At 39.0% G+C, this 17,050-nt stretch overlaps 1 protein-coding gene across 1 annotated transcript in view; it reads left to right on the forward strand.

The window, feature by feature from the left end:
- Positions 1-15,750: 15,750 nt before the first annotated feature.
- Positions 15,751-17,050, forward strand: part of apln (apelin) — a 37,685-nt gene continuing 36,385 nt past the window's right edge. The window contains exon 1 of the mRNA XM_032554924.1: positions 15,751-16,157. Within this exon, the coding sequence (XP_032410815.1) occupies positions 16,091-16,157 (67 nt within the window). The 5' untranslated portion in view covers positions 15,751-16,090. The remainder of the gene's footprint in view (positions 16,158-17,050) is intronic.

Here is a 17,050-nt window from a genome sequence, read left to right on the forward strand (position 1 = left end):
CTCAGAAAGATGCAGGGCTGACAAAAGGCGACCAGATACTCAGCTGCTCTGAATGTGAAGAAAATGATTCAGAAAACGCAGCTGAAACCAGACCTAAAAGGAATATTTCTTAGAAATTTCTTTGCTTTCTTCACTAGCTGTGTTTCCATCAACCAACCGAGCAAATTGAAATTACCAAAATAAATTTGACAAATGGAAACAAGCCGATTTCAAAAAACATTTTTCACAATACACAAGTCACGTGATCAACAGCCGGATGTTACTACTGCCATAAACGACAAAGAAGACAACAGGAAGTAGCAGGACGATGATGTATCGTGTTTGGATCCACCGAAACTCTCAGAATTGCACATTTCATAAAAAGTTGTGTCTCATTTGAAGGTGATGAATCCATAACTTATGTAAAATCACAGGCTACAATTTCTCCAACATGCCGCACACATAGCTGCTCCTAAGTTCAAGCCCCTCGTCGCTCCAACGCCTGGATAAGACGCCAAAGTGTCCTCTGATGGCTGATAGATGAGGAGTGGTTAGCGCTTCGGCTGAAATATGAATAAATCTCATTTAACTGTTTTACATGCATTGCTGCCGTGATTTTTAATGACTTAACATGAAAAAGCTTACGCATGTGTGACTTTAATTTAATTTCTTATTTAATTGAAACACCTTAATTCCAAAATTGTGTTTTTTCAACAATAGCAGGATTTGTGCACGTGTGTAATGCAAACACAGCTAATAAGGTGACTATCACACAGCAGGTTTTGATGTTCAATTCTGATTTTTTGCAAAAATTAATTTTTTCTGTGCTAAAAATTAAACCCAACTGAAATCAGACTTCTGTGTCAACGGTTTACGTATCCAAAGCAAATTCAATGTACAGAAAAAATACGTAGACGTTACACAGTAGCGCAACATTTGTGGAAGTAATAATGGACGCCTCAGTCCATAGATCGATTTTAAAGTTTATTCATAATTATAGTTTTCAGCCATTATTTTACATCTGGATTTACAGCATCTGGATTCTTCTGGTGCAGAATTATGACGCACGTCTCACCTCAGTTACATAAAAGTCTAACTAAATGCATCATGACCATTCAGACTGCAGACGATTTAAAACAAGTAGATATCTCATTTAGTAAAACAAACAGAAGTGGCTCAAATCTTATTTTCTGGGGGTGAAAAGTTTTAAATTGGGCCGTTCAACCTGCGACAAATAAGTCGCAGTCGCCTCTTTTGTGAATGTGGCTTATGTTTTTCAATATTTTATAACAACCCGTATGATGATGTCATGACTTTTCCAAGTTTCTGATTGGCTAAGTCATAAGATTTTAAGATTTTAAACCTGTGGATATATTTTGAGGCAACTCCTGAAGCACGGCGCTTAATGTGTGACATCATCATAAAAGCCAATAAAACATTAAAATTATTGCACAACCCACGCTGCCTCTGGTGAATCACATAAAGTTTTGACTGAAGAACAAAATATTTTCAAATTATTTAGCGTGAATCCTTTGCACCTATCACACGTTTGTTTTACTAACTCCCTTCTTTCTCCAGATATTTCCTCTTTAATAATCAGATTGATGACTTCGCTGCATATCAGTTTGTTGAATAGTGATTCAGGTTTTATCACAAAAAGTGGAGGCACATGAAGCAAATATTATTTTGTGAGTTAGAGCCTTAGGTATGTGTTGGTGTACGTGCCTGAGAGCTCATCTGCAGAGTTCGCTGTGTGCCGTAATGCTTTGACAGGAAAGTTACGTCTCCGACAGCTGAAACATGGCAGGAAGAACAGGTGCCAATATACAGTGGAGCGCTGCCAAACACATAAATACCAGCCTGTTCACAAGCACAACACTTCAATCTGCACAGCTGGATGTCCATCCAACAAGCACGGGGCTAAAATGTTCAACGAATTTCCTGTGTGGAACAGTGTGCCACAAAATTAATCATAACACTTCAATCCTCCCTTATCTTTACAAATCACAGTCACAGATTATTGTGACTGTGATTTCACAATAATTAAATAGTGGTTGATAAATAGTGGATCATTGTTAAAAGGGAATTTTATTCACATATACAAATCTTTAAAGCATGTGTGGTTTGTTGGAGAACATGAGCAAACAAACAGGATCAGAAAAGCAAAAAGAGAGAGTTGTGAAGAAGATTTAGGCTGTTTTCACATTCAGTTCAATTCGGGGTCAAAAATGCAACATTGTTACATTTTCAGCTGGTGCGGTTCACTTTCACACTGTATTGTGTCAAACCATTCAAACCCTTTGGAAAGCCTGTTCCCCTCCTCGCCTTTGGGGGTGCTGCACCAAAAACTACTGAAGGAACTGAAAACCTCAAAACCTCCGAAATGAGTGCAACAAAAATGGAGTGGCATATGGCTGGACATTAAATCAATAACTATATATATCGAGACAGACATGTGATCAATATCAATAGATCATAAATCTCACAGAATATTCAATACACAGAAAATTCACTGAAGTTCAAACCAGAACCGCACAGCATTCTGGGAAATGCAGGCAGAGGAAAGGTTTTAGCTGCTCAACCTCTCATGGCCAGCTAAGATACTGTAGGTTGGTGGGATCAACTTATTCTTTGGTTACCTAGCAACTCACTCACTCTTTGGTTACCTAGCAACAACCTGTTCAGTAACTTGCGCACTTTGAGGTTTCGGCACCGTTCCTCATAACTGCTTAAAAATATCGCTGTGGAATGAAAACTGGATTAAACAAGAAAAGTCAAGCCACCAGTTGGAAGTATTTCAAATATTTAAAACAAAACACTAATCCATAATTATTGATATCGACTGATATGAAATTCTTATGTCGTGATAAGTTTTTCAGCCATGTTGTCCAGCCCTAGAGTAGAATCCGATTTCTCTCTTTTGCTTTTGGTAAAAAAAATAAAAATAAATCACACAAACATTCAAACTGCACCAGAGTTCACTTCAACCAAACCAAGACCTGGGTTTGTAGGTGGACCAGAGTTCACTTTCAGAGTTAAATTACACGTTCACATCTCTCTGCATGAACCAGACGTTCTACACAAAAGAACAGGAGTTTGATTAAAATGGATTAAACGGGGCCGGTGTGCACTCATCCAAAAGCTTTAGGCTACAAAACAAGATCCCAAGAAAAAAGACACAAGAAGTCATTTAAGAGATACAGCTAACATGAGGAATCAGGAGCTCCCCCATTAACAGACCGTACCCAGATAATTGGCCTTCATGCAAAACACTAATAGTGGAAAAGTAACAATATCTTTACAGTGAAACACAAAAATGGCATCATCATGCTGTGGGAGTGCGCTTCTTTATGGAAACTGTTCAGAGATGATGGGATTGGGCTAAATACAGCAAAATATTAGTGATGTCTTAGCTGTATGTTTAGGACAACAACCCTAAACATACAGCTTAAAACAATAAACTAGAACATATGGCCTAGTTAAAGTCCACACCTAAATCCAGCTGAGAGTCAGTGCTGAGACTTAAATACTGAAGATTAAAACAATGTAAAACAATCCCATTAAAATAAGTCAAAATATCTGAAGAAGAAAAAGTTTAAGGGGTGTGAACGCACAAACAGAAGGATTCAACAATATGTTGAATCCTTCATATTCATTAAACCCTCATAAAAAAAATTAACACAAATTCAATGCTAATATGTACATCTGATTATTAAGGTCTCTTTATTACTACAAACTGCAACCAGCATGTGAAAATCCACAATCTGTAAACTTCCTCTTCTTCACAAAATACGAGTCAGCAGCCATGTTGGCGATTAGTGATGGAGGAAACGTGCTAACTGCGTCGGCTCGGCTCCGGCGTCAAACACAGATACGCTCGAGTGCTGGTGTGTGTTTTTCATGTTTTCCATGTTTTTCTGTGTCTGTGGAGGGAGTTTGTACTAAAGTATTGGCCATTTGTGAGGCTCTGTTGGATCTAATGCCAGAAAAATAATTTAATTTAAAAAAAAAACCTTCAGCGCCTTCAGGGAACTCTTCAATTGACCTCAAACATAAACCCAAGAGTTAAAACAAAAAGGAGAAGGGAAATTAATGCGACACCTCTTCTTTAAAGGAACGCATGCCGACTTTAAATTTACGGCTATGTGCATTGATAGATAAAAATGATGTGAAATACGATTCCTTGCTCCAAAGTCTAGTTGCTACGTAACTGAGAGGTCAGGCGTTTCCTCTGAGGAGACGCAGTTTCTTCAGACATCCATTCATCACGAGCTGCCAGCTTGCCAAAAGCACAAAGGACAGCATATCCTTTGCCGACTCCCTTTCTGTCTTTGTTTGTCTTTCCCGTCTCTTTTCTTCTTTTAAAAACCCATTCACAACCATATTAAACTTCTTTAAAATAGACCCAGCACAAAGAAAACTGCTGTATTTCTTATTTTCTCAATAGCGATTTTACTTTGTCATTCAGTTCTGCTAAATTTCTGGATGCCGCCCCATAAATATTGTTCCTTGTGCTTGTAATTAAACCAAAAAAGGGAAAATAATCGGGAAATGAAGCGAAGGCAGAGCCGGCCCGAAGCAGGTGCGAGTTAAGCAGCTGTGTGGGGCCTCCACACCACCAGGAGGCCCCCAAGAGCACCAAGCAAGCATCATAAAAATATTTATATACATTTAAAATAACATAATACGTCGAATAATACAAACTAAATGCTACTACACATGGAAAAACAATTTCTGTTTTGTTTTTATAGTTGCTATGCAAATAAGTAATTTCTGTTGATAGCTGCTGTTGGGGAAATATAAGATGTAAAACTTGTAAATTTAGTGTTTATCAGCTGATATTACTTTAGGGCTATCACAATAACACATTTTGCTGAACAGTAAATTTTACCAGTTGTTTTTACAATAAACGATAATATTGTTTTGAGACAATTCCAGTAATATAACTGTAATGGCATAATAGTAAAGCAAGAAGACATTCTCACAAATCAATAAACTTCAAATTCTAATGAACATTTAACACTGAAACTGGAAGACATTTTAGATATCCAAAATAAAACAACAAACAAAATCAATTAGGAAGTCTCTGTAAACATAATTATTCTTCACAAAATGGATAGTTGAGACCAAAACACCAAACTGAAATTTTTTATCATCCACTTTTTGGTAGAAAAAGAGAAAAGAGAAAATCAATAAAACATGCAAATGGAAATTATTGAGCTCATTTCAATTTATCATGCCAATAATTGATTTGATTATGGCAACAGGTCTAATTACTTTAAAATAGTTCATTTGCTACTTTTGTAAGGTCATAATAAAATTGTGAGGATGTAAGCTACTTACAAATTTTGCTAACGATACCTGCTAGTTACACATTTAGAGTTGTTTAGGAATAATGAAGCATCTGGTGTTTGCACGTTGGTACGGGGGGGCCACAAATTAAAATCTGCTTAGGGCCCCAAAAATGTTTTGTCCGGCCCTGAGCGAAGGAATCTGAGTTTCACTGAGACGTCAGGTGCTCTCCATCTGCATTTCATTGAGCTACATGTAAAAAAGTGAGTTTAATGGGTCTCTGAGCTCATGTAGAGAAATGCCCCTTCGCTGCCCCCGCAGGGGCAGGTGGGGACTGGGGTGACTCACATAAAACAGAAACAAATTCAGCTTTAACTTCTGAGTCCGCCATAAAATATACTGTTTCATTAACAACATTTCCTCTTCTTGCACTATTTCCTTTTTTGCAGCTGGAGAAGTACTCTCCAGATCTGCTAAAACTTTATTGTCTTGGTGACCATGAATAATTTATTTCGATTGTACGGGGAAAAAAGGAACCTTTTAAACAAAACGGGCTGCGGTTTTTCTGCTGGGAAAGAGCAAAGAGAATTCATAATGGAGGAAGGTGACAAGGCATCAAAGAGAAATTTTACAGACAGATAAGAGACAAAAGAGCAGCGACTTCAAAAACACTTTGAGTTTTTCCCTTTTTCCACCTTTATAACATGTTTTTTTCTTTATCTGCTGTTTTTTTTATATCACATTTATGTGGAGCTGAACCTGAAACTGCACATAAAACAGTTCAAACAATCTGAGATGGATTATACCTTTACATAACTGCATTGTTCCACCAGATTTTAGCCATTTTTCCTTCAATCTCCTCACGATTTCCCTACACAGGCCTTCAGCTACCAATCAATCAATCAATAAAGTTCTCTATAGCACCATTCAGCAACAAAGAGCTTTACATCATAAAAACACAAGAGATACAAACTTATAAAAGACACCAGGCACTAAACCAGTAAACATTACACATCAAAATAAATGCTTCATTTATTGGTTTTTAGTCTAGATTTAAAGAAACTCAGTGTTTTGGCTGTTAGCTTGTTCCAGATTTGAGCTGAATGCTGCTTCTCCATGTTTGGCTCTGGTTCTGGGGATGCAGAGCAGAACCAGAGCCAGACCAGAACCAGAACCAGAAGACCTGAGGGATCTGGAAGGTTGACAGATCTTTAATGGTCCCATTTCCGGTGGTCTTGATAAAGAAACAATCACTCTGCTGAGTCTCTCCTGCTAACTCACCTCTGATAACCTGCATTAAACCAGGTGGTTTGTTTCAGAAAGAGCCACTAAGATGAGACAAAAATATGTCAGCAGGTCCAGAATATTTACAGAAAAGCACAGATTTATCTATCGCAGCCGCCTGCAAACCATTTCCTCTGTTCGAAAGGCATTCGAGATCTGACCTTCGAAAGATAAAATAAGAGAAAATCTGTCTTTTCTAAAAACATACAAGATAAAAACTGAACACATTTTTGCTCTATTCGTGGGATTTAGAAGGAAAAGAAGCAGCCAGGTGTTAATTAAATTAATTTGGTACTTTAATTCTTGGTAAGTTGGAGCCAGGAGTTTAGACAGTTTGCTGATTTGAAACATAAAAGAGTTTATCAACATGTCAAGAAGAAAATATGTTAGTATTCACTTTACAGACACAGCAGCTGCTGTTGGAACAGGTTACGACGCCATTTCCAAATTATCTAAAGTAAAAATAAAGAGTGAAAAGGATTATTATAAAGTGCAAAACATTTAACAGAGTGGCCATTCTTCACACTAAATTCAACCCACAGTCAGAGAATGCAAAGTTAAAAACCCCAGGGGGTCCGTCTCAGAGCTCAGTCAGCATGTTAAATGATAAAGTTTATGACAGGAGAGATAGAAACTGACTGCTGTTATGCCTCAGTGAACAGATTAGGATCGTTCTATGGTCTATACAAAACATGTTCATACATTTTTTTCACAATTCTTAGATAATGAGATTTCAGTCTGCTCAGTTCTGCCCATCTTGTTTTAGGGCCTCTGTCACTTTAAATCCAGATAAGCTGCTGCTGGCCACGCCCCCAACTCAACATTTACACTCACACATGAAAATGACTGCAAACAAATGGGCAATTATACAACCATGCTTCTTTGAAAAGCAGAAGTGGAGCCTCCTGCACAACTAACTAACAATAATGCAGCAACTGGTTTGTGGATGGTAATTCAATAAGAAATCTTTTCCAGCAGCCATTGTACAGCACACGCAGCAGTAAAACCAGCTGACCAAACTTGCTGGAGCTCAGCTTGGGTTGCTAGGCAACGGGCAGTGCCTGCTGATTTGTGACGTTTCATTCCAGAAGTTTTTCATTCAGGTTTCAAACATTTTGAAACAGTTAATATTCCAGACTCCAAAAAACATCAACTCCTTGGTATAGAATGGCTGTTTTTTGTTTGTTTGTTTTAAGCGCTTTGGTTGTTTTTAGAAGCAGCTTAGACCAAAATGGAAGTACATAAATGAAAAATGTGAAATGTTTCATAGGGTCCCCTTTAAGAGAACCAGAAAGGTTCAAGAGGTGGACTAATTGCTTTCAGAAAATCACCGGTGCGTGAGTAAGAGGCAGCTGAATTATGTTCCTGTTTCTGAAGATGTTTTACCTTCAATGAAAGGTTCTGGTTTGGTATCACAATCAAAAGGATTAAACACAGAAAAGAAACCACATCTGCAGGTTCTTCTGTTTGAAATAATAGTGGTATTTTGACAGTAAAGATATATACTTGCTTTGTCTAAAATATCCCGCCTCATGTATCGAGGTGAAAAATGAAAAATAATAAAAATTCGATTGAACTAAGTTTCAGTTGCAATAATCTTTAGCTCCATCAGTTTGCAGCAGACGAAGCTTTTGTGAGCATTAAATTTTGTCTGTCGTCTCCCCCAGAAAACATTTCCTTATCAGGACCACGCTGCAGCACGCTCAATCCTCGGCTGAGGGACAAAAATAATGCATTCAAAGGAAACAAATCATCCATTTTCAAACTTTAACTTCTGCGGCTTCCCACTCTGGATGAAACGTCCCGTTGATTTGGCTTGTTTTGACTCTGTGATTGTTTGCTACAGTAAAGGAAGGGTGGATGATCGCGAAGTCAAACGGTAGCGGTGGTAAAAGTAAAACCATGATGATTGGTGTCATTAATTTACCTTTCATTGGAAAACATCAAATGCCAAACATAAAAGTAAAGAGGGGGAGTTTTTGTCTTTTCAGCGTAAGCAGTGAAACATGGAGGGTGATGATGTCAGAGACGCTGATATCACCTGGCACCTGCAGACGATCCGCTGCAGATTCTTCCTACTGATTAGACATGCAGAGGTTGAAAAGGCTCCCCGTATTTACGGTTAAATATCTGAGGAGAAGCTGAGCTTGACTGGGACATGAGGGCGCAGAACGGAGCTGCATGCTGCGAGTTCGATGGAAACTACAGAAATGCATCAATCTGACGTGTTAATAGAGCATAAAGCAGCTCAAAATCTGAACCTTAAGTGTGCAAAAACCTGTAGACTTCAGAGGAAATAAAGATTATTTGGAAAAGAGACAATTTTACAAAGCATTTCAGTGAAACTCATTGAATGTTTACATCCCTGCTGATATTTAGTTATATGCAGTTTTATGCATTTTAAATAACATTCCTGTTGGTTTTACACATCTCTGTTTTTCTGCATAATTTCTTAGTTTTTATATATTTTATATATAAAACAATATATATTGTATACATATGGTATAATATATTTATAATACATTGTTGTTTTGAGACCATTTTCAAGTAATATTTTTGATAATGGCATAATAATGCAAATTTGTTCTCTTTAATTTTGTAAAGAACGCCTCACACTGGAACAGAAAGATATTTTAAATATTTAGAATAAAATACAATAACCAAAAACAATAAGTCAAATGGACATAAAATCCACTTTAAATTGATTATAAAGTCTCTGCAAACAAGATTTTCCTTCAAAAAATATACATTTTATTAATCAGACTGAAGATATACATCATTTTTTAAACACTCTTTTAAATATGCATACCTGGATTTCCCTTTCTGTGGGACAATAAAATATATTTCTATTTATTTTTAATCAAATATTTTGTTCTTAACATAAAGATTTGTTTTTGTTAACTTAAATCCTTTTTCATGAGATAATAATAATGATAATTCTCTCTCTCAAAGACTGATAAACTTTAATTTTGTAAAGAATACCCAACACTAAAACTGGAAGACATTTTACAAAATACAACCAAAACGATTAAAAAAGGAAAATAAAAACACAGTTTGTAAAAAATTCTCCTCCTCATTGTGTTGGATTATCAAACTACTGAGGTAGTTTAACTCAAGTCAAAGTTGCATCTAAAATTATTGACTTAACTTGTTGCAACCATGAAGGCCCACATCATTACACTGCCACTACCAGGATTTTCTGTCAGAATAATAAATTCATGCAGATTTTTCTGGATCCTCAGGCGAGTCTGAGGAGTTTCTCTCTTGTTGAAGAAAACGTTCTCCTAACATTTATCACTAAAGAAATGTTTCTTCTTTGATCTCCTCAGATAAACCGACACGTTGCAGATAGTTTTAGGGACAAAACCTCCCCAGATTCACCCTGATAACCTCTTTTCCAAGCGCTGCCAATCATTTTCCCTTTGTTCTTAGCATCTGAGCAAGTTGAGCTCCAAGGATCGTTTCACCAAAACTGCATATTTAGTTTAACTAGCACCACTTTTTTTTATTACAGCTCTTCTTGCATTTTATTAGTTTAGTATTTTTTATTGCATCTCCCATAGAAATGTGAAACCTAACAAACAGGTTTCTTAGGGTGAATTCACACCAGCTCTGCTCAGTCCAATTTAATCGAACTCTAGAAAGTTTGGTTCGTTTGAGGTGTGGATGCTAATCGAACTGATTTGGACTTTAAAAAAAAAGTAAACTCTAAAAACCGACATCGAGTTTTAGTTGAAGTGAACTCTGGTTCAGTTTGAACAACAAGCAGACGGGAGACGGTTCTAAAAGCAGGAAGTGGACTACAGCACAGGGCATTCTGGGTAAATACAACCAAAACAAACACACAAGTCTAGCGCTAGTAGTTTGTTTTACTGAAGACAAAAGAAAAATCCTTCAACTGCTAACGGGTGATGCTGATCTATTTCTGGTTAAACTTTGTGCTCGTGTCTTCTTTATAAGTTTTTGTGTCATTTCCTTCAGTATTTCTTGGTGCAGCGCCTCCACAGGTGAGGAGGGGAACAGGTTTTTCAAACGTGAGCCGCAGCAGCTGAAAACGTAACAAATTTTGCCATTTTTAACCCCAGTCGAACAAAGTCTACCGCACTATCAGGTGTGAAACATTCTTAGTTTGACTTATAAAATGGATTTCAAAGTGTTTAAATATTAATTTCTGCCTGGGTCTTTATTTTCAAAATCAGTTTTAAATCTTTTGTTTATGAAACTTGTTTCTGTTTTGTGTTCAGGTCATTCCTTTACTTTAGCACCTTTTAGATTTTACCATTTTAGTTTATTTTGTTCAGAGCTGCGCAGCAATGTCATGAGTCATTTCAGTTATTTCCCAAGATCATGAACCCTGTAAGACTCGGAGCAGTTCATGAGTCAGTCAGCATCAATTCATCCAATCCCAAATGGCGAAACATTTCTGCATAACAAGATGATAAAACATGTTATAATTTAAAAAATATTTAACTTCAGCCAGAAATTTCACACCAGAGGTAGAAAGGAAGACATTAGTTTCTGTGATTGAAGCTTTGAAAATTGCTTTCCTCTCTGGACCCGAGTGTTTTGATTTCCAAGGAATGACAGCTGATGTCTAAAGTTCAAAGTCTGAATTTGGAAGAGAAAAAACCACAAACCTTTACAAACAGACTGTCTGTCTTCTTTAAAATTATGTCTCAACTTAATTATGAATTGTGCAACATGCGTGTAATGATGTCTCTTACCTTTCAGGGGAAAATAACTTTGTTTTTTAATTAACATGAGGAACCCGAATCATGCATGAAATTACTAAAAAACGTGTTTATAGAGAGAAAGTCTTGCTGCAGGCTGCAGGAAAATGGATTGGCGTCGATAAAGTCACCATGAAAGGCCTCTGATTCTTGACATTTAATGACATGAAGCGGCTGCTGCGTTTGTTTAAAGCTTCGCAATATTCCAACAACAACATCAGACCTTCTTTGTTTCATGGCCGACGGCTCGGCTTCGATCTGGATTCAGTCAGGCTGATGAAACAGTCTCCTGTAGAGACGGATGTTTGATTTGTTTTCCATTTTAATCAAAGCTGCTGCATCTGATGGATGCTAAACCCCTGGAAGCGGATGCGGAAGTGTTTGGACAAACAACAACACTGCTAGCCTGCCACTGTTCATTTACTCACCCAAACAGAAACGCAAACAAACATCCGTGCACTTCATTAGCATCTGACGGCTTTATTTAGAAGAGGATGATAAACAGGAAACACAATTATTGTGAATGCTGCTTTTTTAAAATGCGTTTATCCACAGCTGACGGGCCACCTGTTGATGACTTGTGCATGAATGTCAGAAAATGCAGATATACCTTTTCCATCGTCTCAGGAATGTCTGGCTGTTATTAAAAACTCAGGAATGAGGAAAAGTCGTCAGCAGTGACTGCATCCAACACGAACAGTGTTCCTCCATCAAACGCTTCCTGTAAACAGCCGAGTGTTTCCTGTGTTGAGACGTATGTGGCTGTATTGCTGCCCTCTGACTGCCAGGTATCTCCCCACATCCCTGAGCGTGAAAAAAACCCCCACAATCCCCCACTGTCTGACGAACACAATCCACCGACACACACACAGGAAACGCCATCTGCTGGGTTTTCATTACAGGCTCTGCTTCGAGCTACTTAAAGCTAATGGGGTGCTAATGTTTAAGCCCTTAATGCCAACGTTACCAAGACTCAGCCGCCGTTATCCGATGTTCGTATTACATTTTAACAGCTAATCAGTCCACAGCTATAAAATAACACTGGGAACACCTGGACCAAATCCTGGATACTGGCTTTAATTTGACTTCATATATCTTGACTGTTTTGCAATTAATTTATTTCCTTTTTCACATTTCTGTCGTGTTACAATCACAACCTAAAGACGTCCCTGTTGGGTTGTTTAAGTGATCAGCTGCCACAAAACTGGTGCAGAAAAATTATCTTTACCTAAGATCCATTGCAATTCTCTTAAATGGGACTTATTATGCAAATTTCCCACTTCGCCCATTTTTAGAGATACATTTGAGTCTCTTCTGCTTCTAAAAACAACGCAAACACTTTAAAACAAACACCTGGCCAGTTTTTTGGCAGCAAATTAATGTTTTTTGGTGTCTGAAAAATGAGCCATTTCAAAAAACCTTCCGAATATAATGCAACCCCAGTCTGTTGCCTAGCAACCCCAGTGGAGCTCCAGGACATTTGGTCAGCTGGTTTTAATGCTGTATGCGCTGTACAACAGCTGCTGAAAATAATTTCGCATCAGTTTTTTGACATTTTCACATGCGAGTTGGGGGGGATGTGGCAACTAGTTTGGATTTAAAGTGACGGCTCATTCTGAAAGGAGTTCATGGTGATCTACAAAAACTGCAACAACAGGATTTGTTTGCATTTTTCTCATTCAGGGAGCGCACAGCCAATAGTCAAATTATCTCATCTGAGCTGCTGCTGGCCAAGCCCCCAACTCAACGTCCACACTCACATACGAAAATGGCTCCAAACAGACGCGCAATTATACAACCGTACATCTTCGAAAAGCAGAAGTAGAGCCTCCAGCACAACCAACAATAATGCAGTAAGTGGTTTCTGGATGGTAAGACACCAACAAAGCACTTGTCTTTTCCAGCAGCCATTGAGCAGCTCACCCAGCTGTTAAGTCAGCTGACCAAACATGCTGGACTTCAGCTGGGGTTGCTAGGTAACAGCACAGTGCCAATCAGTTGTGGCTTACCAATCAGCAGGTTTTTGAAACGGCTTATTTTCCAGAAAAAACAGCTGAATTGAGCTAACTTTTTTTTTTTTACATCACTCTATTGTTCTGTGTCATAATATACAACTTTAAGTTTTTGATTATTTAATGAAGAAATGTGAAGAGGTTCAGGGGGAGTGAATACTTGTAACATTAACTGTTAATTTGAAACAACTGTGCAGGCTCATTCGCTTTGAGATCGTCTCTGAATGTTGCATGAAAATGAATTTTAAATTAACTACTCCTGACTACCAAATGAGTCTGTAATGGAACTGTAACTCCCTGTATTGCTCATTATGTGCCGTTGGAAATAATTACTCCACGTTTCTGTGAGCGATCAGCGAGCACCTCTGAGAAAATGTGGGGAACTTATGAGTTATCTCGGCGCTAAAAAAAGGTCAGGCTTGGATAAGCGGGTCTTTTAGTCACCCGGGAGGTGTGACGGGTTGCTTCACAAGAAGTGAAAGCTTCAAGTGCTGCGTGTAAAAATGGAAGGTGGTGTCGTTGTTGGACCTCAAGTGGGTGGCTGAGGCGCTGGCCTCTGCGACCCGGAGGTCCTGTGAAGACAATAGCGGAGCTGTGTGAAGCGGGATCTGCAGAGTCGAGGGTCAGAGGGCCGCTGCGCCGGAGCGACCGCTTAGCGACAACACATGAAAAGAGGCTGAGTGGAGGAGGACCAACACGGGGGGCGGGTTGCTTTTTAGGGCTCCATCCATCATGTGTCACTGGTGTCCTTTGGGGACTCGGATCTTTGGACTCACAGTAAATTGACCCCCATGTAAACAGTTCATCACTTAGACATAAATAATTTAGATCAATCAGTCGCTGAAGTGTCTTATTTATTTTTATTCTTTGCGGTGTTTTTAACTTTGTGGTTTGGAGTCTGATTGAGTGATTTTGGACAAAAATCTTTCATCTTCAGGGTGAAGAATAGAAAGATATGGAAGAGGATTAGGGCCGCTGAAAAAACACAAAGAATTCTGACTCAGAAATTCTGTCAGAATTCAGACTTTTTCTCAGAATTTGCATTTTTTCTCAGAATTATGACTTTTCTTGGGAATTTTGATGTTTTTCTTAAAATTCTGACTTTAATCACAGAATTGTGACATTTTCTCAGAATTTTCCTGTTTTTAGAATTTTGACTTTTTTCTCATAATTCTGACTTTTTCTCCTGAATTTTCGCTATTCTCACTATAATCTCAGATTTCTAATTCTGTGTCAATCTATGTCAAAATCCAAATAAACCAAACATTCTTATGTGCATGTCAATTATGTTGTCAGCAGATCAATAACCAAGTAACTGTTTCTTAATTGTTATAGGATTTATAAACTTGCATTTATCTACACTGACAGCTTCGCTGAAATTTATTTATAGATTTTAGTTTTATGACTAGATTTGACTGATGGTGCATTAACAATTTAAACAATTCTGAGAAAATAGTCAAAATTCTGAGAAAAAAAAAGTTAAAATTCTTGTTTTTTGTTTCATCGGCCCTAATCCTCTTCCGTAGAATGATGTCACAGTGTGGAGTTTTGTTCCTTTTACATACTCTGCATGCTTATGGTAAACAATACAAAATTTATAGTCCTTCCTGAAAAATGGGAGAAACTTTGCCTTCTTTGGCCAAAGGCGATAAGGAAAGTTGGACTTCTCACAATTCACAGCAACCTTTCCTGTTTATCAGTCCGATAAACAAGACATAAGAAACAAGCAGGCTTATTTCGCAGGGTGCGGCTTCATAGCGGCTTTTGTTCACGGAAAGAATATAATCTGTGTAGCGAAATAAAACAAATGACTTCACGGTGCGGCTGAAACAAACACTGCGAGCCGTGGAGTCGGCCCGCTCTGATCGGTTTTTTCCTGCTGTTGCTCGGAGTGTCACCAACTTCAAACAGCGCAAATGATTTAGTGGCGCACCTTGGAGAAAAGACAAAAACTGCACTGCAAAAAAACAAAGTCTTACCAAGTATTTTTTGTCCAGTTTCTAGAGCAAATATCTTAGTTCACTTGAAATAAGACAAAACAAACTTAAAAGTAACTTTTCAGCAACATACTGAAGCTTGCTTAAAGTCAATAATTCCTTAATATTGATGAAAAAGTCCTAGTAATAAGTGAAATATCTGCCAGTGGTATTTTTTTAACCAGTTTGAGTTTTTGCAGTGTGGTAACCTCATCTCAAACCTCCCTCTCTTTCATCTCCCTCCCTCCCATCATGAACTGGTGTTTAGATTTCTGGATCCCGTTTGATTCAAAGACTTTTCAACTAGGGATTTATCATAAACCTGCATGCGCCAGCCCCTTTTCCCCCCCGGTTTCCTCCGCTACCGCCGCCGCGTGCTTTTGCGTGTTTGCAGGAAAGGGGTGGAGATGGTGGGTGATGGTGGGGCAGGAGGGCTTGTCCGTGACCCACAGAGTCAGTGATACATAAGCCACATGACCGAGTCGACTCACAAGCGCGCCGGCACGCTGACAGACCTGAACCAGCTCCTCTGAACTTGATTCGATCCTCTGACAGAAGAAGAGACGCTAAGATAAAGACGTGCCTTCAGTCTTAGAGAGGGAGCTGTCACACACTGATATACAAACACACACATTCCTAGAAACTGACACACACACACAGAAGCAAACAGTCTCTCTCTCTCTTTCTCTCTCCTTTACTGCTCGCTCAGCTGCTCTCTCCCCCTCCCATCCACACACACACTCTCTCTCACACACACACACACACCACTACAGTATATCAGCGAGTGACTAGCGGAGAGCCAGAGGGGAGTGCAGAAATGAATGTGAAGATCCTGACGCTGGTGATTGTGCTCTTGGTGTCTCTGCTGTGTCCTGCCGGTGCTGGTGAGTACGCGAGAGGCCGGCCCCGTCGCTCGTCCTCTCCCTCTTTTTTTGCTTCTGCTCATATTTCTCCCTGTGTTTGTGCAGGCAGCTGTAGTTGATCAGTTACCCAGCATGGTTAGCCTTGTGTGGGCTCTAAAAAGGCAGGGATCTCAGCACCTGGTTGTGTACAGTACTGCACTGCAGTGGTTGTTCTTCACACTCAACTTGAATGTGGGTTTTGTCGTTTCGCCTCCCTGCTTCACCTGGATGCGTGTTTGCAGTACCTGGAGATGGTTTGTCGGTGTGCAGAGCCAGTTTTGGCTGTTATGAAAGATAGGATTTGCATTGCACATGTTCTGTGAGGTGAATCTTGTTTATTTGCAGCTTGATTTGTTTTTACATGCCTCTGGCTGTGCAGCGCCTATAGATGCATGCATGCCTCCTGTAATTGCTGAATGCATCGATGAGGATGATTAAACATAAACAATTTTCCTCTGGAGTCATCCGTCGGACCTGAAATGTCCGCTATGTGGAAGAAAAACATGAACTTAGGAGATGTGGGGCTGGCTCAGGGAGGGAATGAGTTCGGCGGTGAGTTTCGATGTGCGGATGTGATGCAGGTAGCACTGAGGTGTGAAAAAACAACACTTAGGCCTGTGTAAATGTCTGGACTATATTTGGGATTGTCACCAAACCAAAAGCGCACACACAAGCTGTGTTTACGTTGAGGAGCCTTCCCAGATTGTTCAAGCTGGCATATGGAGCATTTCTTGCATGATTTGGTGATAGGTGGTGTGTAGACTTTATGCTTGGAAAATGCTGTCCACTTTGTGCATCGATCCACAGCAATCACAGCTCCCATGCTGCACCGGCAACATGCTATTTTTGTCTGAGGACACGGGGAAATGGGAAGC

This window comes from Xiphophorus hellerii, chromosome 23 (genome assembly GCF_003331165.1).
Source record: "Xiphophorus hellerii strain 12219 chromosome 23, Xiphophorus_hellerii-4.1, whole genome shotgun sequence".
NCBI lineage: Eukaryota > Metazoa > Chordata > Actinopteri > Cyprinodontiformes > Poeciliidae > Xiphophorus > Xiphophorus hellerii.